This window comes from Prosopis cineraria, unplaced genomic scaffold (genome assembly GCF_029017545.1).
Source record: "Prosopis cineraria cultivar Desert tree isolate PC_DT_omini unplaced genomic scaffold, ASM2901754v1 PC2, whole genome shotgun sequence".
NCBI lineage: Eukaryota > Viridiplantae > Streptophyta > Magnoliopsida > Fabales > Fabaceae > Prosopis > Prosopis cineraria.
Window position 1 is genome coordinate 46,517,046 of NW_026555333.1, and position 24,280 is coordinate 46,541,325.

At 33.9% G+C, this 24,280-nt stretch overlaps 4 protein-coding genes across 7 annotated transcripts; 1 reads left to right on the forward strand and 3 right to left on the reverse strand.

The window, feature by feature from the left end:
• The first annotated feature begins 605 nt into the window (after positions 1–605).
• On the forward strand, positions 606–6,629 carry LOC129303576 (heterogeneous nuclear ribonucleoprotein 1-like). Of its 4 annotated transcripts, none has more exons than XM_054942983.1 (4): positions 606–1,046; positions 1,618–1,844; positions 2,156–3,338; positions 4,419–5,957. In XM_054942983.1, the coding sequence occupies exons 2-4, from the start codon at positions 1,623–1,625 to the stop codon at positions 4,421–4,423; spliced, it is 1,410 nt and encodes a 469-aa protein (XP_054798958.1). In that variant the 5' UTR covers positions 606–1,046; positions 1,618–1,622; the 3' UTR covers positions 4,424–5,957. The 4 variants fall into 4 exon arrangements, with proteins under 4 accessions (XP_054798958.1, XP_054798956.1, XP_054798957.1 ...); XM_054942981.1 differs by lacking the exon at positions 4,419–5,957 and adding an exon at positions 5,972–6,629 and having other exon boundaries at positions 608–1,092; XM_054942982.1 differs by lacking the exon at positions 4,419–5,957 and adding an exon at positions 5,972–6,629 and having other exon boundaries at positions 608–851.
• Positions 6,630–10,955: 4,326 nt separating this feature from the next.
• LOC129303581 (cytochrome b561 and DOMON domain-containing protein At2g04850) lies at positions 10,956–12,448 on the reverse strand. Its single transcript, XM_054942991.1, has one exon. It carries the CDS (start codon positions 12,374–12,376, stop codon positions 11,180–11,182), a length of 1,197 nt encoding a protein of 398 aa, XP_054798966.1. The 5' UTR covers positions 12,377–12,448; the 3' UTR covers positions 10,956–11,179.
• An 895-nt stretch (positions 12,449–13,343) lies between these two features.
• LOC129303755 (putative MO25-like protein At5g47540) lies at positions 13,344–18,911 on the reverse strand. Its single transcript, XM_054943269.1, has 11 exons — positions 18,537–18,911; positions 18,135–18,296; positions 17,845–17,963; positions 17,688–17,762; positions 16,713–16,806; positions 15,593–15,652; positions 15,283–15,351; positions 14,246–14,344; positions 14,098–14,142; positions 13,902–13,998; positions 13,344–13,621 (listed from the first exon to the last, which is right to left on the reverse strand). Exons 1-11 carry the CDS (start codon positions 18,672–18,674, stop codon positions 13,557–13,559), a joined length of 1,023 nt encoding a protein of 340 aa, XP_054799244.1. The 5' UTR covers positions 18,675–18,911; the 3' UTR covers positions 13,344–13,556.
• A 1,976-nt stretch (positions 18,912–20,887) lies between these two features.
• On the reverse strand, positions 20,888–23,259 carry LOC129303897 (uncharacterized). The gene is made up of 3 exons (XM_054943470.1): positions 22,800–23,259; positions 22,294–22,482; positions 20,888–21,186 (listed from the first exon to the last, which is right to left on the reverse strand). The coding sequence occupies exons 1-3, from the start codon at positions 23,046–23,048 to the stop codon at positions 21,106–21,108; spliced, it is 519 nt and encodes a 172-aa protein (XP_054799445.1). The 5' UTR covers positions 23,049–23,259; the 3' UTR covers positions 20,888–21,105.
• Between the last annotated feature and the right edge of the window lie 1,021 nt (positions 23,260–24,280).

A 24,280-nucleotide genomic window follows, 5' to 3' on the forward strand; every position in this document is an offset into this window, starting at 1 on the left:
CATGAAATGCAACATAATTTATTATAAAAGCTATTATTGTTTTATTCACAGACCATAAACAACACAGTCCCTCTGATGGATTTAGTGGAAAACACAGACACATATTATATTAATAATCTATGTGCTCAATTCTCCAAATTTGGCGGAGAAAATGTGATAATACAGTCAAATTTTTTTTTTTTACTTGAAACAGTTTTGAATTTTTCATTGAAAAAATGAGGTCAGACCATTAGCTGGTACAGCTAATCTGATTCCCTCACCCAACGTCTTGACCCCATCAATCTGGTTTGTCAACATGATCCAAACAACTAGCTAGGTCGGTTTGATTGAATATTAATGCATCACAAAGTAAGGACTACTCTCCTAAACACGCCATAAAAAGTCATGCAGATCAAAGGCTGTAACTTGAAGATCCCTGCGAAAGTGGTGGGACACACACACACAGTGACTGGGCTTCGATTCCATACGTTGATGAAGACGCAGAAGCGGTCTACCATATGATTCAGAATTCACAGTACCAACGTTTTTACCCCCATTAGCTATATAAAGGACTCAACGAGGGCGCAAGCAAGCAGTGTCTCCTTTACATTTTTTTAAAAAACGAGGAAAAACATCTCTGGTTCCCTTTTTGTTTCTTTTTTACCCCTTTTAATTAATGGTCTGAATTTCCCCCCTTTTTTTTAAAAAAAAAAATCAATTTGTTAGATTTTTTTTTTTTTATAGTCCTCAGAAAAAAGAAACGAAAAACCATTTTCTTCATTTTCAGTCCCTATATAATTCACACACCAAGCATCTCGCAGCTCTTCTCCTTCGCCTTCTCTTGATAAAGCTTGTGTATTTCGCGATAGTTTGTATGTACATATTCTTCCAATCGGTTTGGTAACTGAATTTGCATTTGGTGATCTAATTTAACACAACTGAAGGACGAATAAAAGAGTGGGGAGGCATAGGAATATAATGAGCCTGCCTTCTGTTCTTAATCTAATTGTGCCTCCCCGCAGATCTTAGTTTTCTGCCAGATTTGGCGTCTTCGCCGTTTTGAACCGGTGGGTTTCGACAAAATCTGGATCGAAGTTTTCATCTTTGCTAAAAGTTCGTGTGCCTATCGATCTTGATGAATTTGCTGATTGAAAATGTTTATGGGTTTTTTCAGGAGTGCTTAATTCTGGGTTTGATTTACTGATAGTTAAAGGATCCGATGTTTTTTTTTTTATTGAATCCAGGACCGTCTGTATTTCTTTAGTAAATACAGTTTCTGAGTTTGCCATAATTTAAGGTGTTGTTAATATTGTTTTTGCCAGTTCTGTAAATGCATTTGATGACGTGGGTGGAACTATATATGTTTGAACAATCTGATAGTTTGTACTACCATTAGTTTCGGTTTTATACTATACAGGGATATGCCTTTGTTTTTGTTTTTTTTTTTTTTTCATGGTTGTGGGTTGTGTTTATGATCGTGTAATGAATTGGATCCATCAAGGACCTTCCTTTTCTTTTATCTTCCAAAGAAGGTGCTTGGTTTATTCTTAGGAAGCTTGGCTCTATCACTTCTGTTGTTGCTGTCACTTGCATTTGTGAGAATTGGGACTTACTGGATGAAGCAAATTTTGAACGTAGATAAAATGCAATCCGACAATGGTAAGTTATTTGTTGGCGGAATATCATGGGACACGAATGAAGAACGGCTTAGAGAGTATTTCAGTACTTATGGGGAGGTTGTGGAAGCAGTTATCATGAAGGATCGGACGACAGGAAGAGCCCGTGGATTTGGTTTTGTAGTTTTTGCCGACCCAACTGTTGCAGAGAGAGTCATAAAAGAGAAGCACAGCATTGATGGAAGGATGGTAATTCTTGTTTTGTGCTCCATTTAATTCCTGCCTCACATTTCATGACGCTTTCCTTTTCAATTCTCTCCCATCAGAATCTTTCCTAATTTTTTTTTTTCAAACAAAGTTTTGATATTGATTTGAACTACAAATTTAAGACTTTGTTCTATTAATGGTGTTTGTTTAACTATTATTTTTAACTATCCAATAGCTAGTCTTTCTTGTAATACTCTTGTTTGTTCTTCTTTAGTTTATTATGCTTTCAAGTACAGATTGACTTATCCTTTGCAATTTTTGTATACTTCGAATTCTATTTCATCTATCGCTAGGTTGAGGCCAAGAAGGCTGTTCCAAGGGATGAACAGAGCATACTGAGTAGAAACAGCGGTAGCAACCATGGTTCTCCAGGTCCAGGCCGCACAAAAAAGATATTTGTTGGTGGTTTAGCATCTACAGTTACAGAGAGTGATTTCAAGAAGTACTTTGATCAATTCGGGACAACAACAGATGTTGTAGTTATGTATGATCACAATACTCAGAGACCAAGAGGCTTTGGATTTATCACTTATGATTCTGAAGAAGTTGTTGAGAAGGTCTTACTTAAGACCTTTCATGAACTGAATGGCAAAATGGTTGAAGTCAAGCGTGCAATTCCTAAGGAACTATCACCTGGGCCAAACAGAAGCCCACTTACTGGATATAACTATGGTATGAATAGGGTCAATAGTTTCCTAACTGGCTTCACCCAAGGCTATGCCCCTGGTGCTGTTGGAGGTTTTGGACTGAGGATGGATGGTAGATTCAGTCCCGTTGCAAGTGGCCGAAGTGGATTTTCTCCATTTGGATCTGGCTATGGGATGAATATGAATTTTGAGCCCAGTTTGAGCCCCGGATTTGGAGGGAATGCAAATTTCAATAACAATCTTAACTATGGTCGGGCATTAAATCCATATTATATTGGAAGCTCAAGTAGGTTTGGGAGTCCTATTGGATATGATGGTGGCAATGGAGGAAACAATTCTTTCTTCAGCTCAGTAACTCGGAACTTGTGGGGAACTGGTAGCCTTAATTATGGAACAAGTTCTGCTAATTCCAGTGCTTACACTGGATCAGGAAGTGGGAATGTTGGGGGAAATATTTATGGCAATGCTGGAGTCAATTGGGGTGCTCAAGGTACAATGAACGTGTCACAAAGTAGTGGTAACCTTGGCTTTGGGGGAGATGACAATAGTTATGGTTTGGGAACTGGAGGTTATGGAAGAAACAGTGGTACAAATGTTGCTCCAACATCATCACACTCTGCATCAAATGGTGGTTTTGATGGAGCTTTGGCTGATTTATACAATAGTAGTTCAGTTTACGGGGACCCCACTTGGCGGTCTTCAAATTCTGAGCTGGATGGATCTGGTCCCTTTGGTTATGGACTTGGTGTTGCAGCTTCAGATGTTTCTGCTAAAAGCTCTCCTGGTTATGTTGGTGGTTATACTGTTAATAAGAGACAGCCAAATAGGGGTAAGAACAACTATTATTATACTTCATTTCTGTGTTTTACTACTGTAGTATTTGTTTAGACTCTTGACCATAATTATAATTTATATTAGAATGCTGTAGTTATTGTATACAGGTAGTATTAGTATTACTAAAAACACAATTTGGGGGGAAGGCAAGACTGACTGATTTTTTTTTTTTTTTTTGCGGGGAGACTCTTGCACCCATTCTTGATGAAGAGGAAGACTGTTCTCTACTTATTGGTTGTCATGATTCTCCCCAGAATCATTCAAATGCTTATGAAATTACTTCGTCTTACTAGATTCAACTCTTTAATCTGGTTTCACGTTTGACATTTCTTTTACTCTCTGCTGTCCCGCTCATTGTGTACTTCCCATCTTGCTGTACAACTACTGTTTTATGTTGAGTAAATTAATAATTAATAATCTATTTTAGTCCCTGGAAAATCAGTCTTCTTTTAATTTAATCCATCAAAGGTAAAACGCCTCAGTTTAGTTTCTAGAAGTGAAGCCTTCTCTTAATTTGGTTCTTCAAACAGGAGGCCTTTCAGTTTAGTCCCCCAAACATTTCCCCCGATCAAAATGGCCCCTCAGTTAGGCAAAAACATGATCCTCCATGGTTAACTAATGTTCCGGACTTGTGTTGTCCTCAAACCCTCCAGAATCGAGACCATTTTCTTTCCAAAGTTACAGATTTGTGCATTGAGAGTAACAAATGCTTCTTGAAGAGATCACCATGTTGAGTAAGAATGTTTTGAGGAGCGTAAAGCCATACTCCCTCTAGCTTTGTGTAAATATCTGTTTTATTAACAACAAAGCTTATACACCATCAACCTCTCCTATCAACTTATAATCGCCTCATGTCATGCTGTGAATGTTATTAAAATGCATCGTTAATGCATATGAAAACTTTAAATAAGGGACCTTAGGGTAGTTTCTTTAATACTAGGAAGGGTGTGAAAGTAGGTTTTACATACTTCAGGTTTCAGGGCATGCATTAGAATAATATTGAAACTTGAGAGGATGTAAATCTAGATTTCAAAGTCAAAGGAGTTGAATGTGATTAACTTATTTTTCTGTGTAGGATAATACTGAGGTTTCTTGCAAAGTCAAAGTCAAGAGATGAAATGAATGAAAAAGGCATGACCATGAAGGCTTTTTAAGTCTTAGTTTCTCTGTATTGTTGATTCTTCTGTCCCCATCTCTACCAATCATATCCATCATATCAATTGTCACATTTTGGTTGAAAGGGCAAGCTTCCTGTATGGACATTCATGTCTTTCAATAGAAATAATTGTCACTCAGATGCTAGGCAGCTATTGTTCCATTAAGTATCAACACAAACTTGGGCAGTTTATCTGGAAGTTTATATGGTTTGGATTTTCCCCTTTTCAAGTCATGTGTAAATATACACTGTTGGAATAACCTGTCGTACTTCTTTTCTGTTTATTTCCTTTCCTATTTGTTGTCTGCTTCCCCCCCCCCCCCCGGCTTCTCATTCTCTGTAATCCTTTTGTTCATATTTGGACCTCTTAATTTACAATATTCCTAAAAGTTTGGTAAATAATAAAATATAATGGCATTGTACAATTCATATAGCCGACTCCGTGTGATGGGATAAAGCTTCTTGCTGTTGTAATAATCCTTTTGTTCATATTTGGACCTCTTTTTATGCATTGCATCTGCTTTCTGTAGATCTACTTGTGTAATTTAGTTTATTTCCTTGATTGTCAGTGCTGAATGTATTTGCTCTAAAATATGCAGCACGTATCCATTTCTTGGCGTGGTTTTGTTTTTCTGGCTAAGATGTTTTGGGCAGGGTATAAGAAAGATAAATGATGCCAGATGGTGATTAGTTGAAATCACAGAAACAGATTTACCCTTTAAGAATAAACCAGTTTTGTCTGTAGCATATGTGAGAAAGATATAAAATATGGTAGCATTGGGGGATGTTATGACAGTTGATGATTCATTTTTTCCTAAATCCCCCTTTATTCTCTATTGTTGTTTCTTTCACGTCCCTCTTCTCCTATCAACAGAATTAACCCTGACCAGAATGTTTAATATTGTATGTCATTTTCCCACATCACCACGTGGCCTTTCCTTTAGCCCTGCTTGCAATATAGCTGTATTCATGTATCAGAGATAAATGGGGTTTCTACTGCATGACAGTCTATGAAAGAATTGAGAGAAATATGAGTCTTAATATGGGAAGCATGGATACGAATAGAATGCAGACATAGTTCATTTTTAAAGTGTCCCATGCTTCATATATCTTGATGCACAAAGATAGGTTTCAAAGAAAAAAGAATAAGGAGGGACATGGGGAATCTTGTGCTGAGCAGAAAGTAAAAGCTGCACAATGGAGAGATGCTCACTGAACCTTAGCGAGAATGAGAAAAAAGTGACAATTGAGGACATAATTTCCATCCCTCCAAAAGACTGCCACGTATTAGTTCATAAATTTGTTATATGATCTGAAGCATTTATTGAACTCGTGAGCAATCATGACTGAGATTAGATAGTTGAGAAAGTGACCAATGAGGACTCATTAATGATAGTTCGTTTTCTGGTATGAATTGAGTAATGCAATGCTCTTAATGCCAACACTGAAACCTCTTGTATCATTGCCTGCAGGAATTGCTACATAGGAAGGTCATTTTGAAGACACGAACGAAATTGTAGGTGAAGATAAAGCAGTGAAGCAGGTGAATTGTGAATTTTGCAGATTACTGTGTTACTGTATTATTTTTAAGAAAGATATAAGATGTTTGGTTATCTAGAACTAACTGAAGTGCCTATTTTGAGGATGTCAGATCAGAGATATAGAGATAAAAAGTTACAAAGGGAATGTTAAGGCTTGAGAGTTCTGGGTTATGGTTTTAGGATTTCAGTTTTTGGGATTTGAGAGTGAGATGTAAAATCAGGTTGCGGGAAATGGTGGAAGTGTATCATGCATTCACTCATGTGGCGGCAAATATTAAAAGATAAAACACTTCTTTCAATTTTTTTTTTCTTGGGTTCTTGTTGGTAGAGTTTTAAATTGTAATGTCTCACAAAATTGTGTTTGTTCCTCAATCATTTTGGTTGTTTTTCTTGTTAAATTGTACCAAGGTTTTATTGATTTGTAGTGAGAAAAAGTTGAAGGGATTTTATCTTAGGTTGTCCATGGATAAGTTGCAGACTTGCAGATATATTCTGATTCTTTTTCTGAAGGGAAATTAACATGTCATGGTCCTAGCCAGAGCTTCATGCGTGAGAAATAAAATTTATTCCCTTTTGTTTACATGGCAAATTTGGTGACCTATTATGTTTTTCACTTGACCTACTTTGACTTGGTATATTAGTCATTACTCCATCCTATCACATTTCTAAAGCCCGGAGAGAAGGATTTTTTTTGGTTTTAATTGGAAAGCATGTTATTGATTTTTTATCTAAAGTTTCCTCTTTTGCCTTTTATTAAATATTGATAAGAGAAAATATACTATTAAGATATCTATATTTAATATGGGCAAAGATAGAAATTTATCAAGTTTTTGAAGAGGTAATCAATTTTAAAATTTGCTTTGATTTTAATAAAATATATTAAAAATGATTTACAAGTAAGAGTATATTGAAAGAATTAATCGGCACTTTTTTATTCTTTATTGGTATTTGAACAGTGATCATTAAAAACAAGTTTAAAAATAAATAATTTTTTAGGTTGAAATAGTTACTTTCAATTGAACTAGATAGTACTTAAATTTAATTAAATAATATTAAATACCAAATAGTTATATAAAAGAATGCATGGGTAGTTTAGGAAGATACTACAAAGAGTAAAAGTATAATAAACAACTAGCACAAAATATTAATAGTGAGGACTTGTTTTCAAATTTTTTTTGTTTTTAAAAATAAAAATATTATTTGAAAATATTTTTTTTATTATCTATTTTTTTGAATGGAAATACAGATTAATATATTGATACAGAAAAACAAGTTCAAAAAAAATACAATCAGAAACATGAAAAACATGGCCACCAAAAGAATTAAGACTAAACAAGGCCTATCCTCATAATGATCTAAAAAACTAAGATAGTTGTTTCGAAAACCAAAAACCAAAATATCTTTTTAATGTTTTTTATTTCTGTTTTGTAAAATTAGGAAAAAGATAAAAGAAATATCATATTTTCATTACTAATAATTATGTTAATAAAATAAATAATTTTCTCACCTTTTATTTTACCATTTTAAATATGTTTGTCAAAATAATGATTCAAATAAATTTTCTTTTTTACTTTTTGTTTCCAAAATTTGTTCTAAAAAATTATTCTATGAAATTGTTTTAAGAACATAAAACCAAAAACAAAATCAAACCCCAAAGATTGTTGTCTCTCAAGTGTCAAGTGAGGGAGTATGGATTTAATGCATAAATTGCGTAATTCCCACTGCCCTGTATGCCTCAGAAATATTAGTCTACGCTATTGGTGATGGTGAAAGATATTGCTGGTTCCCCCCACAAAACAAAAGCAAGAACATAAAATTACCACATATTTTATTTTTGTTTTTAATATACACACATATTTTAAATTTTCTTGTGCCCTAACACGTTCCACTTTCTAGCTTTTATGTCGTCTTTTAATGCTATCCAAGGAAGATTAAGAGCGTGTGTGAGCGAATGATTCTCTTGGCTTTTTTTTTTTTTGTTTTATTTGAGAAAATTTTCGTGCCTCAATTTTTAAAGCCAATTTGACAAAGATGTGATTGCATAACTACATTTGTATGTTTCTCTTTTTTTTTTTTTTAAGCCCATCGTACGTATTCAATTTTATAAATATGAAAATTTTCAATTGGAGATGGATAAATACCACCATGAAAAGAAGCTTTTCACTCCTAGCAAGACGGTGTAAAGGAGTTTTGGGGTTTAATACCAAATTATTCAAGAAGCTTGATATATTACTTTATCTAATGTTATTATAAGACACTTTTTTTAAAAAAAAAATTTGACCCTTGGTATAGGACACATGGAAGATAATTTATTACCACTTTTCAATTTTACATCTATTGTAATTTAATTTTAATAGGGGTAAAGTTAATTTTTTTTTATTTTAAGACATTAAATGAGTCAGCTGTCATTTTTTGGTTCCAATGAAGTTGCTGAAAGCTCTTTATAATAGGAATCAAAAGAGAGTAATAAATTCTTAAGGACAGGTTATATAGGATATCAAAAAGTAATAAATTCTACATGAAAATATATAATTAACTTTAATGCTTGATGGGAAAATAATAACTAATTATATAAGTGAATATTTTTTAAAGCATAAGGTAGCTGCCTTAACTACCTAACTTCACCCATGGCCTTGCTCCAAGGGTGTGTGTTCAAAGTAAATATTTTCTCTAGTAAAAAATGTAAGATATTTTTAATTGAATCTCATTTTCAATAAAGTAGTTACTTACTTTTAAACTAACCTTATCTTTTCATATTTATCCCTATTAAACACCCTATAATAAATATAAAATCATTAGTAATAGAAGCATTTTTGAAAAAAAAACAATGATTACATCTCAAAAGACTAAAAATGCCTTACATTTTTAAACAGAGGGAGTATTATACTACCTCTGTTTTAAATTATAAAATATTTTTAGATAAAATCTTACATATCAATAAATCTTATTAAATACACTTAACAACTTTATATTTCTAAAATAAAAATATAAAATTTTAAAAATACCTATCATTTAATATATTAAAAAGAGAATGAATACAAATTAACTAAAGAGAGAAAAAAAGGATAATATCATATATTGAAACATAATTTGCCCAAAGTATCTAATATTTAAAGACGAATTTTTTTTAAGTATCTTATAATTTGAGAATGAGGGAGTATAACAAATCATTTTAAGTATGTTTTGTGTGTGTGATGAATTCACTTGATTCAATATGACAAATCAAATTTGGCCCCAAAGCAAAGATCAATGAAATTAAAGTTTAAAAAAATTGTAAAGATGTAATGTAAAAATTCAATATCATACGAATACAAAACATAAAATTGAAGATAGATGCAAGGATTTGAATGAGTGGAATGTTTGACAAGCAATTGGCATTTCCCCCATGATAGATAAATAAATGGTTAAATTTTTTTTTGGCGAAATAATAAGTAATTTTTTTTTTGGGTGAAAGAAATTTATTTTATATATATTGAAGAACAAACATGTACTCGAGCCTGTTCAACCTATTTTCCCAAAATCCAACAACCTTATAACTGTTTTGGGTTTTGTTTAGTTGATGAAGCTCACCATAGGCTCCACTTTTCTACAAGGCGTGAGGGACTGCGCTAGTTTTCCAAATTGAACATGTTTACATTACTAATCATGTTTGGTAAATAGACAATTATTTTTTATAAAAAAAATAGAAAATATACTTATTTTATTTTCTTTTTAAAAAACATTTTTTCGTGTACCTAGTCCAAATGTATAGTTATCTTTTTTGAAGAATTTTGTTTAAGGACCAAGGATATGATTTATTTACAAATTAAACCCAATAAAATCTAAAATTACATTGTAGGACCAAAAAATTAAATTGAAATAATTTTTGTAAAGGAAATGACCAAAGTGCTATTCAACTAGATTTAAGTGTATAACTTTACTTATTAATTTATGTCACTTATTAATTGCTTAATTTTATTTATTAATTCCTTAACAAGACTTGTTAATTATTTAATCTTACTTATTAAATCTGCAACTTTCTCAACTAAACTGCATTATTTATTAATCACGTAATTTTACTTATTAATTTTATTTTGGTCATTTCCTATAAAAATAATTTCAATAAAATTTTGGCCCTACAATATAGTTTCATATTTTATTGGACCTAACTTGTAAATAGGTCACATTTATGATCTTTAAATGAAATTCTCCCTACTTTGTTCAATCATCACTCCCTCATCGCATGTGTTAAGTATTACTTCCTTCTTTGCTGTTTCTAGGATACCACCTATTAGTCTTTAATGTAGGAATCCTTACAAAATTTAATCAAATAATTGGAATTTATTTTAAAAAATAGCCTTTATCTATTTCACTCTTAACTTAAAAAATGAATTTTTTAATCCTCCTCTCTCTACCACAATAAAAAAAATTACATGTATTTTTTTTGTTTATCTATATTTTTCTAACTATATAAAAGAATTCATAATAATTTTCCTTTTATTATATGTCAATTTTAGGAAAATAAACACATTCAGACTTGTACACTAGAGTGATATGTCATATATAAGATATTTTTTTTATTAAATATTTATCACAAAATTTTTATTAAATCATTTAAGTCTGTTTTTTGGCTTGAGCTTCAAAAATTGGAATATTTTAGTATACAAAGATTTCTTAACCGGAACTTTGGGCTCAAGCTATTCGTTTAAACTTATATTTGTTTTAACCCCCAAAAAGTTGTAGTATTTTATATCTTTGAATTAAATTTAAATTTTAAAATGAATGTATATACTTTAAAAAAATTTATAACTTATTTCATATTTTAGAACAGGGATTAGAAAATCGTCGATTTTAAAGTTAAAAAAGCGTTTAAATCCAGGCATAAAAAGGTTAGACTTATGCATGCACGCACACACAGACGCACACACTATATAGCTATCTAAAGAAAAGAAAAACATAAAAATTTTATTTGCCAACCTTCTTTTTCGAAAACTTTGCCATAAATTAAATAATGATGAAAACCCTTTTGAGGAAGAGGTGTAGAGTTTACTCAACGGTACATACACACCTCTTAGCTTATATCCCCATTCTAAAAATTCACAGAAAAAAAAGGAGAAGAAAATAAGGAAAGAAAAACACAGAAGAAAGCATGCAAGTCCACTAATTATGGATGCCACTACCTTTCTCAGAGGTCCCAATGAGTCCCTCTCTCCTCAGCTTCTCCTCTTTGGACTTCCTACAGAACACAACCCACGAGTTCACCTCTAGCGCTATGCACACTCCCACCAGCGTCGACACTCCCAGGCAGTACACCAGCTTCGCGTATGACCTGCTCGCTCCCATCACTTGAAAACCCTGAAACACGTTCACAAACCCTAGCACCACGCATGCGTACCCTACAAAATGGTGATACGACTTCCAGTACTTCCTGAACTTGTTCGTCGTCTTCGGCCTGAACAGCAGCGCCACTGTCTGCAACGCCCCCAGGCAGAACACCGCGAACCCTAGCTTCCTGTGAAGACTGTACTCCACTCCCGGCGATAGCCTTCCCAGGCATATTCCGATGGCGAACCCTATGGTTCCCAGAGTGAACGCGAACAGTTGTATCCCTGCGTGGACGAAGAACCATGTGGGTCCTAGTGATTGGATGTGTCTGAGGTAACGAGCTGTGGCTGCTCCTACTGGTAGTAGGATTCCCCATGTGATGGCGTTGATGGTTCCGTGGATGACTCTCAGGGCCTTCACGTTGTTGCTGTGTTGTACGGCGGAGGAGCCCGAGAGGAAGTCGAAGGTGGTGATGGAGGACAGGTCGGTGGAGGTCGTTGGGTGGATGGTGGGGGAGTAGCCTTGAACGTAGAGTCCGCGGTTCCAGACGAGGTGGATTTTGGTTTTGTTTGGTTTGAGTTTGAGGGTCGAGAAGATCTGGATGGTGGCGCCGTTGTGTATGGTGGCCATTTTGCCACCGTACATGGCGGCCGAGGAGGAGAGGAGGTGGATATCGAGGGGGCGAGAGAGGAGGGGAGATTTTTGAAGCTTAACGGTGGGGTCCAGAATGTAAGGAAGGAGGACTATTTGGCCGGAGTTGGGGTCAGGGAAGGCAATGAGAGCTCGAGTTCCGGTCATCTCCGGCGAGGTGGGATTCATGCCCCATCCGACCCAACCAGAAGGGGAAATGAAGGTGCCGAAGAAGACAAGGTCGAGGGTCGAATTGTGAGGGTGGAAGGTCCATGCTATGGAGGCTTGTTGGATAGGAAGTGTCATGCATTTTTGGAAGGATTTAGTTGCAGTTTGGGTGGTGCAGTGAGATGAGTAAGCAACAAGGGGAAAGAAGAAGAGAAGGAGAAGATGAAGAAGCATTTTGGCGATGGAGTGATGAGCGAGTGAGGAGAGAGTGGAAGAAGGTGAAGCATGTCAGTCCTTTTGTCAACATTTTCTGCGTTTGGTAGTAATGATGCGTTTTGGAGGAAATGAGAGTGACGGGCCATTGTGGATTTTTCTTTTCTTTCTTTTTTAGTGCAGTGAGTGCTTAACTTTGAAGAAAAGGCTTCTAATTACGGGTGCGTTTGGTGGATGAATGGAAGCCTTTGGCTTCATGTGCTTGCTTCAAATTGAACTTCAATATATCGATCAATATATTATCGTACAATAGCCTATATATGTTGCTTCTACACTTATTGACGGTGGTTGGGTAATTTATTCTAGAGAAAATCATGATTTTTATTTGATTTTAATACTTACGCTAGCTTTGCTTTGAAGCCAGGCCATAATCATTCTGTCTTCTCTCATTAGCAGTTTCAGATATATGGGTATATATAATTATCTTTATTAGGTCCAGACTTGTGATTAAATTTTGTTCGTACGGATTGTTAACTTAACAGATAAATCGTATTAACTTTTTAGGAATACTTACAGAACAGTTGTCGTATTAATTGAGGGAATTACAAGGCCCTGGTGATGAATATTAAGGAACGCAAGATGACCATTGTCTTTTATTTTCTTATTATTGTCTGTCTAAGATCAATATCCATGTTTGAATTTTTAATTAACTCAAGACACACCTCTAATTAATGCCACTTGATCGACTAAAATAAATTAAACACATTCTTTTAATTATTCAAATAATAAGCTTTCCAAATAGGCCTTCCATCCGCTTCCAAAGATTGTATATTTTGAATCCTTCCCATAACTGGACCCCACAGGGCGTTCATCTTAATTAATTTGAAACTGTCGATTGATTTCAATTTCTGGGAATTTTGAAAGCATCGAAATCTACTTGATATGATTTCTGGACGAGGGGGTGTATTGGATAAACTATTAAGAAATCTTGAATTTAATTAATCTTTGCTCATTAGTGCACAAACAAAAATTAAATTGGTGCACGCTGAATTCTCCCGATACCCACAGAAAAAATTAAATCATAGGTGAGCATGGAAATGCAAAAGAAACATGGAAGAAAAAGAGAGAGAGAGAAGAAATTGCAAAATCTAGAGATTCAACATGGAAATTCACAATTCTTCACAGACATTTGCATGGAGTACTAGGATCCAAGAGTGGCAATCTCGTTTATGATTTGCCCTTTGTCTGCTTGAAATTGCTCGTCCTCTGCAGAAAAAGCAGCAACCAGGTCTCAAAAAAAAAAAAAAAAAAACACACACACACACACACATATTTCACAGCCGTCTTAAATTTGAAAATTGGTCTGTGTCCCCATCATTATCCTATGACATTTCTTATACCTAAATTTAATCTGAATGCATACTACTTGGTAGATTGTGTGAGATATCACCTGAGAATTATGAACACTACTTATTTCTTGACATGTGCATATTATATCACTTGTCAAACAGAAATTAAAACACGCACACGAGAGGGAGAACTCTACCTTTCTCGATGTTTGCCAATAACCGCAAAAGCTTAGTCTTGTTGGTAACAAGGATGCTGACAATCTCAGGAGGCTTGTTTTGGTTGGCGACAAATAGCTGTTAATATATACCAACATCAAGATATCTCAAATTTCAGATCATGATAGAGCACTCATTTTCAAAGACATGAGGAGATGTTTTCCATCCATAAAATACCTTGAACGCGTGGAAGGTTTCGAGCTGGATTGACTTGTTAGAGTCCTGCAATTTTTTTTTTTGGTTTAAAACAAAAAAAATTAAGTGCTTTACCTGTACTTTATATACTTGCATAAGGAAATGAATGGAAGAGGAGCATCTATAATACCCTGAGAAGATTCATGAGGATCCTCAAGTTATGCAGCGAGCTCACGTACCGAACCATCACAGCAGAATTTGAGCGATCCAACAACATATCTGCTAATAACTGATGTAATAGCAAAAACTGAGTTTGGTTAACTCTCGCAGTAAATGGCTTGAAGCGCTTAATATTTAAAGAGAAAAATCAAATACACTTTGCTGCTAGAAGTGCATTTAAATACTTTGAGTCACAGAACTAATTAAATCAGTATACTTTTTGTCCACATTTATTTAAAAACACAACTTGCCCCCAAGTTACTGTGTTTTCATTTTTAAGGGTAGCGGCACACAGAACCTAGCGCCACAAAAGCACAACTTGGCACCAATAGACCCAAGGGTCTTTTGTCCGAGTTACTGTGTTTTCACCCACACTTTGTGACAAATTTCTCATACCCGTACAGATTATACCTGCATTTTATTGGGCTGATTGTTCTTATTTTTTGACGGATTTGCTCTGGATAAGTTACTCCTTGTAAATTAAAAATCTTACATGTGTTAGTTTTATAGTGTTTAGAATTAGATACTAACTTGTCCCGTATAAATCATTTAGAAACTAAAAGAAATTAATTTCCGTACCTAGCTAATAGTATGTGTAGTCTTTTTTTATTCTTTGGCCAAAAAAGAAAATGTAGTCTTTTTCATTGATAAATAATATTATAGTGTCTTAATAAATTGTGATTTTTAATTTGTGAAAGTAAACCTAAAACAATATATAGACATATTAAGATAAATGTTACTAGCAAGAAGTTAATCTAAACACAAATTGTACAGTCCCTAGCTTGGTTCATTAATTACTTCTTACGGACGTGATTTTACAAACTAGATTAATTCAAAGTCCTAGTTCCAGAAAAATTGAGGACGAGATCGCGGCAGGTAGTGAAAACTACAAAAAGGATGTCGAAAACATCAAGAAGCAAATAATTACAATAAAATGTAAATTAAACTTCGACGTATGTGCTGCAGCTGCATGTTTTTTTCTCAAGAAACTACAATCTACTTATATACCTTGATGCCTTGTCGTCTTGTGATATAGCTCGAAGATTCCAGTAACTGAGAGTTATATTCTTGGAAAAACTGAAAGACACAGAGGGGGATAGAGAAGAGAAGAAAAGAAAAGAAACTTCAGGAAATTAACCATTAGAATATAGACAGAAATGTAACAAGGTGAATACAATGTAATAACTAAGAAGAAAACACAGCAAAAATAAATTATACTTTCATTTCATGTACCTGCTTTAGGAAAGCAGATGGTAAGGTCTTATAGAAAGTGCATCACTTTAGGATGTTGCAAAAAAGCTACATTAATTGTACTTACCCAGTCAAAATTTTTAGAAAGAAACTCCGCGACTGTAGGTTTATGCCTTGTCAAAAGCTCCTATGTACACCAAAGGAAATGGATCAGCTTTTGGCTGTTAGAATTAGTGTAAGAACAAAATAACCATAATGTATGAGAGTAAAAATTAATAGGGGTTTTGAGTAATTTGCAAAAATTCATAGATTTAAGTTCTCTTGCGTTATATGTATCACAACAAATTAAAGATGTTTCGGAAGAATTAACAGACACTAGTGAAAGGTTGTGAGATGCATTTCCCGTTTGGTTATTAAAAAAAATGAAATAGAATTGATTAAAAAAATAAAGATAAAAATGAGATAATTAAAAAGAATATAATTGTAAACTACATTCATAAAAGAGATAGGTAATTTAATTTATACAATTAAGAATCATAATTCATAAGATTTTTGAAAGGTATGATGATATTTATATTTTTAATATATATTAATGAGTTTTATTATATTTATCATGAGGAGAAAGGGTGATTGAGTTTATTTTTCTATTGATTTTTTTAATTTAGTTTATTCCATTCTTTTTTAGTAACTAAGTGGGACCTAAGTTCTTTCTCAATTGTCATTTTTAATCACAATATATAGAAGGAATTACTATAAAATAGATTCCAGTTAAAACTACTCATCCCTTCATCAGCCATCCATGAGAAATTAACCAAAACATACATGCATGTACAACCAGCAACGATATAAAAAGTAAGCATATATATGTGTGACAGTAGGATATTAATACAAATGCTCAATTCATATTTAAAAAAATAAAATACTTCACTTTCCGCTAACCGACTTTAACATTTACTGAGGAGATCAACATGCTTAATTCAATTATTGTTTAAAGTGATGAAAAAGTGTGAGAGTGTTTTGTGCATGTGCGCCTGTGGCTGTCCTGCATGTATGCATGTGCGAGAAATTGCTCGGAGAACAGCAAGAGTTTTGGACCTTAACTCGTGGATGAAAGAATAAGAAATCAGCAATGAGAGATTTAAAAAAAGAAAATCAAGGAATTGTGAATAAAAAAATAAAAACATATTTGTGCGTGCGTGCGTGTGTGAGAGAGAGAGAGAGAGTTAGATATCTTAGGTATACTCAACTTTGAAGGTTGAAAACGCATCTGTTGCTATTTCGAAATTAGGTGTTTGGGTGTAACCGAAAAACTTCTTCATGTGGTCTGATTCCAAGACATACCTAAACCATTAGTGAATCCTTGTCAGAAAATAAAAACGAAAAAAAAAAAAAGAAGTAGCATGTCAAAATGCACTCAAGATGCGTCATTCCAGCCATGAAAATACTGTTTCAAGTTAATTTCCATCATTTCCTCTGTTTATTCTGAAATGTAACATGCTTGCATATTCTAGTCTACTTGAACCAAACAACAAGAGAAACATCGGTAGGCACTCTTGAAATAAGAAAACTCCAGAGCCCTATGTCCAGATTAGATTGGTCTTGTTCTACTCGTGTCATCCGTTTGTACATACATAAAGAAAGAGGTTTAATTGAAATGATATCTATGCACAAGCTAAGGCAGAAGACCCACACACAAACTTGATTCATATATGTACATTTGAGTCAATTTTGGATTTGGATTCGTGGATATCAAGAAAAATCTATACTACATGAGCACCTACAAAAATATTGTAGAAATTGTGATATTTTCCCCGCTCTTTTCTCCTTGTAGCTTTGTAAGTGAACTGACAAACTCGAATCCTTCTTAATGGTCACATGAGAACATAAATAATTTTTCAAGCCTTTCTCTTTTCTTCATAGAACTTACCTTGTTATATGAGATGACCGAGATAACATAACTAGCAAATGATGATCTATAAAGCTGGTCAAAAAATATGATAATCTATAAAGAACCTTAGTTGATTACAAAATTAATTGTGAAGTGGAATCATGCAGTATTATTTTGGACAGGTTCATCAAGAAAGAGAGACAATAAGGGGGGATTCAGATGGAACCCTCCTGAGTGGGGCCCCGTCCCTCTCTTCGTCTCCTACGGCAAGCCTCGTAGTTCTGCGAAGCATCGGGTCCGATTAATTGGGAAACAGAGCAGTAAAGTAGCTCACCTTGCTACACATTGATGGCGAATGCACTCTCTTGTAATGGCACCATAAGTCAAAGCAATGTCGCCTTCATCATAACTGACAAAACCAATCAGTTCTATTTAACCTTTCAGTAACACATTATTTGGTAATCATGAGGTGTGCATCACCGAAAGCTCACCCAGGTATCAAAATATCCATCAGATCCAAGTTCTTTTCCAGATACTGGGAAGCGAGTAGCTGGGAATTAACTCGCTGCCTTTGCAAATTTGCAATCACATGAGTAGAATGTAGACGGCCCTGCACAGGGAAGTGAATGCAAATTCTTCTTTGGTACGGCTCTCAGTATGACTTTGTTAATCAGTGTATAGTTGTAAATAAAGCCTTTCAAGAAGTTATTTAGGATTTAGACCCAGGATATGCTAAAGTCCATATGGTACCAAAATTCAATTGTATTCAATTGAAGCTTACCCCCAAGTCCAGCTTTGGAAGAGCGATGACAAGGAGACGGAAAGTATCCTCCTTGAAAAACTCCTGGGTTATCTGAACACATGCATCCGGATTTGGCTCTGCAGCCCCATTCCCAAACAGAACAGTCCTAATCTCCAGTATAGTCTTCCCTAATTCTATTAGCTGCAGACAAAAGACCAAACATAGATCACAATCAAAGCATTCATAATTTTCATTCTTTTTCTTCTTTCATTGAATCACGGATCACCTCGAGATAAAATCAAATTATAGAACAATTACAGCTCTTTCAAACAGAAAACACAGGACCGGAATCACATTACAGTATAATTAAATATAAGAATCCCCAATGCAGAAGTAAATCACGGCCACATATATAAAAGAGGACGGCATTGATTTAATTACCTTCTCTTCACGCTTGTTTTCGCGGGCCTCGTTGTTGGTCTCGACAAAGACGAGAAGTTCCCGCGCATACCTAACAAGATCTATCGGCGACCTGGGCTTCTGCTTGAAAAGGCTCTTCATAACGTCTTTCTTCATCATGATTTTTCTAAATGTGAAATTCCGGCCCACGAGAATGGAACATACGATCCTTGATCCACACCCTCACCGTCGCAACCTTAGCTGCAACCACCTGAGATGGCCTCAGGTGGCCTTATGGCTGGGAATTCGATTGACAGGGTTTTAGAAGAAAAGCAGCAAAAGGGGAAAAATCAAAAGAAAAAGGGAATGGGGACAATGGGGAAGAGGATGAAGAAAAATTGAGTTCAGCATATTGACGGTTATGGGGGAAACGGTTATTTTCGGAGCAATGTTCGTTGGAAGATGGTGGGCTCTAAAGGTCTCCAATCTCCATTCTATGAATAGTCGATAGCATATCAATATTAGTTAATACTAGTATATATCATCAATATAAATTATAAAATTTAACCATGTGAGTGTGACGTAGTGGCTATCTCGCTTCGTCCTTTAAGCATGTGATGGGGGATTCGATTCCTCATTCATGTGAATGGAAAGCACTCTATGGCCAGTCATTTGCCTCCTTGTGGGAGACCCCGCAACGGAGAGATTAGTCACCGCTACCGGCGGCGGATACCTTGAGTAATCAAAAAAATATATATAAAATTTGCAATGAATTTTATTGTTCACAAGTCATATTTTCAAAGTTTAAGGAATAAGTCACATGCTGAAAGATTTATAATTAATGTGTTTGTTAAATTTTATATTATATATTAATAAATGTAAAATATATAACAATCTTTACTATTTATTTTTTCTCAGTATAAGAGATAAGTTTCATTAACGGTAAAGATTATGCCTTTCAAGATATTGAAGGTAAAAGTAGACTTCTCACAATTAAATTATTATACTCAACTTTAGCTACTTATTTAAATAATGAGAATCCCTATCACTCATGCTAATTTTAATTAATTATAATAAATTTTACTATTTAAAAACTATGAAAAATGTGAAATACATTAGAAAATATTTTCTAGCTATTCTTATATATCAAAATAATTAATAATTTATAGTTTAACAAATTAGGGGATGAATTAGGTATTTAAAAGATTAGCTTAGAGTCCATTTGGTTTTATAACTTCCCACATTTGGGAAGTGCTTTTCCACTTTCGAATTGTAGAATTTTATTTGGATAAAATATTATCAAATTAAAAGTTCGTTGGAATCACATTTGAAATGTCTTTAGAAGTCTATTTAGCCATCATAACCCATGCTTATTTTTAACTTTGATCAAATGGACTTTTGCTATTTTAGGTGACAAAACTAGCCATCCTTTTACTTTGAAGCCCAAGCCACGTACTCACTTCTTTAGCAAATGTTTTCTATTATTTATCATTATTTTATTATAAATGTTTTCACAACTTTTTTAAATTTTACATTATTTTATACATTTTTATTGTATATATTATTCAAAATAAAAAATTTATATTATTTATAATTTTTTTATTTAAAATTTTATGTTATTTAAATTTTTTATCATTTTTTTAAACATTTCTAATATATTACATTTATATAACAAAAATTATAAATCATCATAAATTAATATCTTTTTTTATAATTATACATTTAAAAATATATTTCACTATATATAATTCAAACAATTTTTAATTAATCAAACTAATTTTTTAAAAAAATTATCCAAACATAAATATTATTATAACAATTAATTTTTATTAAATTGATTTTTATTAAATAAACTTTTAATAAATTGAAAATCAAACACGTCCTTAGTTTTCTTTTGATTTGTAGGAACAGTTTCAAGCGCTAACTTGTAGGGGCTGAATCATTTTGTATGACGGCTTGACTACCTGTCATTCAGTCAATAAAAGAAATTAGAGATCAATGATGATGAACTGAATTGAAGATGGAGATAGGTGTTTTATTTATTTATTTATTTTTGGAATCATTAGAAGCACAATAAGGAGATGAACCATTTTTTTTTTTTAAAAAAAGAAGTTAGAGGGTGGGAATAACCTTAATTCTAATAAAGTAGGCAAGAATTGCATTTTCTGCGGGCACGACTTTTTTCCCCCTAAAGTTCAAAATGTTTCTTATACAGCCATCTCATCCCCAACAAATCGCTGTTTGAATACAACATCCTTATGCATCATATGCACCATGGAGGCTAGCTGGCTAGCGTGGAACTCACTGACATTAATCAGCTTCAACAGAATATTGACTAGCTATCTGATGAAGTTCTTTTTAGTATGGCTAGCTGATAGAGTTCTGTTCATGTATAAATGCATAAAAAAATACATCTCTATAATAATTCTTATTTCCTTCTCAATTGTCCAACATGCAATATTACAGTGCAGTTTGGCGGAAGCCAAATCAAGCGATTACAGCTACTGAGCATACCTTCAGAGGTTAAAAATTTTGTAATGATAATGATTTACAATTGGCATGACAAATTGAACTCAGAACGAATAAGAGACGTTCAGGGCAGCAACTTATATCACTTGCCACGTCTACCATATTCTTCAACTCGGGCAACTGCATCCATGAGCACATCAGTTGTCCAATCCTTCATATCCTCCTGCAAAAATTGTAGGGAGGACAATGAGCTAGCAGTATAGAAAACTCACTCTAACAACACAAGAATGGTACTATCCTCAACATTTGTGGATAATTTTCTTGGTTCAGCCATCATTATAACATATACAATCTACATGGAGCCAAACTATTTACAAACCATGAATAGTATGGCAACTTCCAAGCTCCATCCAATTTTTTCTCCCTTTTTTTTTCTTTGCTCTTTTTAATTCTTTCAACTTTCCCTACACCTTGCAGAGGGTTCAACTTCAGTCATGAAAACAGCCTCAAGCAAAAATGCAGGGTAAGCTTGCCAACAACAATCCCGAAGTGGTACGTCCAACTCTCCCCAAGTCTCGTGCATAGTAGGAGTTTTTTGAATCAGGCTATCTATTTCTAATTTTCCCCACATATTTCAGAGGGTTCCATGAAACGTTGTCTTTATAACATATCTAATTATTGTTATTTTTTGGTAGAAAGTTGAGTAATGGTTTTCTGACACAGTCCTTCTAGGTATAATTATAAAACCTCACACCTATACGTGCAGGCTGTTTGATTGCTGCAGTAAGCCTGATCCCAAAGGCTACCATATACCAATGGCCTAGGGGGTGTGAGCTTTTTGCGAGTTACTTGGGTGCCACTATTAAAATTCATCTTAATTAGTCAAAATTTCGACTTGCAAATACACATCCGGATTCCCTCAGGCCAAATTCTCAAGTCAAATACATTTGCTCCGAATTTAGAAGAAAAACTAGGGCATCAAAACCACTTAAATGGTAACGTTGTCATAAGAACTACTTTAGAACACTGCATGCATTCATTTTGCCTCTTCCCCCTCCCCCTTTATTAAGGTAAAGTGCTCTCCTGTTTTTTTGCAAGCATATACAAAGGTATGTTCATATTAAATCCACCTTCCCGTCTTTAGGTTTATTTATCAGCATTGGCGTGTCACTGTGATAAGGTATTACTTTTCTTGTCTAGCAAAGAAATTTCACAACCTGATGATTAGCAAAACAAAAACATCACCCTGCCAAGAGTAGAATGGGATCAAATTGTCTGCAAGTATTTCTGCTAAAATAGTAACATGTATAAGAAGCATCACGAGGCTTACCAAACGCAACGGTTCTCCAGTTCTTATTCGAGCATTAGGTCGGGCAAGCCTGGATTCAAAAGGCGTCCTTGGCCTCACTTCTCGAAACTCCTCCCACTCTTCACGGGTAAGCATTCTTACAGTGCCTTGACCTGCAGGTGCATGCTTTATCTTGCGCTCAAGTAACTCTTGGGACCTGGAATCATCATACTGTGATGCCAATACAGACATTGATCAGATTATAGCTTCATAAACCAGTGGCTATGCAAATCATAAGGCTGACACTAACAGGTGGATAAACAATGCAGGTTACAACAGACATTGATCAGATTATATGCACACTTATCCGCTAATTTTGATAATTCTTATTTATTGGTCACTTAGTACTTTCATCAAACAATTAAAACGCCATTAGAATAACCAATTCAATTTGAGCACCTACCAACTAAGACTATAAATGGTTCGGAAAAAAGAAGGGAAAAAACAGGAGAATAGGATTCGAAAGGTCAAGCACAAGTCAGGAATACCATCATGAGGAGCTTGGCGAAGAGAGCGATTCCGACCGCAGCAAGAATCATTGGCATTGTGGCAGTGTCGAGGTACGATTTAGATTCAGGAACCTCCACAAAGAACTGGTCTTTCTTTCTTGAGGTCCTCATCTTCCTTCTTTTCTCCAATTCGGCCACCTTTCTCTTCAATGCTTCTGAGGGGCCATCGTACGAATGCGTATGCAACTCCCTCCCAAGCATGAACAATCTACGCCTAATTCTGTTCATTGTTCGTAAATCCAGCTCAGTAGCTCTTTCCTTCTCGCAACTCAAAATGTCATTAGATGCAATCCCAATGTGAAATTACAATGAAATCGTAGCAATCTTCTGCAGATGATCGCCACTCTGCTCTGACTGTAGGGTAGGATTGAAAATTAAAACCCTATTGAAGAAAAACTGTTCGTCGAAACTGGAAACGACGCCTCAACAAAAATAAACAAACAAAAAAAAAAAGTGCGTGCCAAAAAACTAATAAGAAAAACCTAACTTTGTGGTACTTATGATTTGCTCCAATTTTGTTTTTAAGTTTTTGCACTTTTTTTTTATGTTTTAGGTTTATTTGTTTTTTATTTTTTAAAACTCTTTTTCATTTTTTAAAAAAAAATTAAAATTAATTTGATCAAGTGATGTTCATTTAATTGTTTTTAAAAATATTTTCATTATTTATTTTTAAAAATAAAAAAAATAGAAACAGTTTTAAGTTATTCTTTTATTTTTTTTATTTTTAAAATACTCTACATTTAATTATTAAAAAATATAATTATTCTTGACTGATTTTTATCATAAATTACCAACATTGATCATCTGTAATTATCACTACCAGTTTATTTTTTAATTTTAAAAATAATTTTTAAATTAACACAACCAAACATATCTTTATTTTATTTTGTTTTGAAAAATAATTTTAAAAATTATATTATAAAAAAATTTTTATGAGGCAAACCCTTATTTTATTTTTAAAAATAAAAAATGAGAATGAAAATCAAGCAAACCCTTCCATATACTATTGTTTTTCATATTCAAAGTGCAGGGTTAAATTTGTCCAAAAAAAAGTACAGGGTTAAAAGTTTTATGAGGCACAACTCTTATCTTAAAATATTGGATAAATTTGTAAATTTGGCTATATATTATTTTTTTCAGCAACATTTAGTAGCCTAAACTATTAAGTGATGCTAAATAAATCATCAACTTTAAAAAATAGAGCATGCAGACCCAGTAGCCCACCATTAACTTCAGTTGACAGACGTTATGTGAGACCCACAATGACATGTAACACTTCACGTCAGCATATATAAAGGTGTAAATTTAGTTATGAACTATTTTTCAAGAAACATTGGATAGCCTTTTATTATAAAAAAAAGACCATCTAATACTTTTTCATTAATTTTGGTCAAATATCATTTATTTTCATACTTATAAGACCTACAATATGTTAATCTCTCTAATCTTCTTGCCTTCAT

Excerpts from the sequence above, each read along its gene's own strand:
- LOC129303576 (XM_054942981.1), top strand. The coding sequence starts at position 1,623 with ATGCAATCCGACAATGGTAAGTTATTTGTTGGCGGAATATCATGGGAC. Across the intron at positions 1,845-2,155 it reads ACAGCATTGATGGAAGGATG|GTTGAGGCCAAGAAGGCTGT; the intron begins GTAATTCTTGTT and ends ATCTATCGCTAG.
- LOC129303581 (XM_054942991.1), bottom strand. The coding sequence starts at position 12,376 with ATGCTTCTTCATCTTCTCCTTCTCTTCTTCTTTCCCCTTGTTGCTTAC.
- LOC129303755 (XM_054943269.1), bottom strand. The coding sequence starts at position 18,674 with ATGATGAAGAAAGACGTTATGAAGAGCCTTTTCAAGCAGAAGCCCAGG. Across the intron at positions 14,345-15,282 it reads CAAGACGACAAGGCATCAAG|TTATTAGCAGATATGTTGTT; the intron begins GTATATAAGTAG and ends CTATTACATCAG. Across the intron at positions 13,999-14,097 it reads AAACCTTCCACGCGTTCAAG|CTATTTGTCGCCAACCAAAA; the intron begins GTATTTTATGGA and ends ATATATTAACAG.
- LOC129303897 (XM_054943470.1), bottom strand. The coding sequence starts at position 23,048 with ATGAACAGAATTAGGCGTAGATTGTTCATGCTTGGGAGGGAGTTGCAT. Across the intron at positions 22,483-22,799 it reads TCGCCAAGCTCCTCATGATG|TATGATGATTCCAGGTCCCA; the intron begins GTATTCCTGACT and ends TTGGCATCACAG. Across the intron at positions 21,187-22,293 it reads CTGGAGAACCGTTGCGTTTG|GAGGATATGAAGGATTGGAC; the intron begins GTAAGCCTCGTG and ends CAATTTTTGCAG.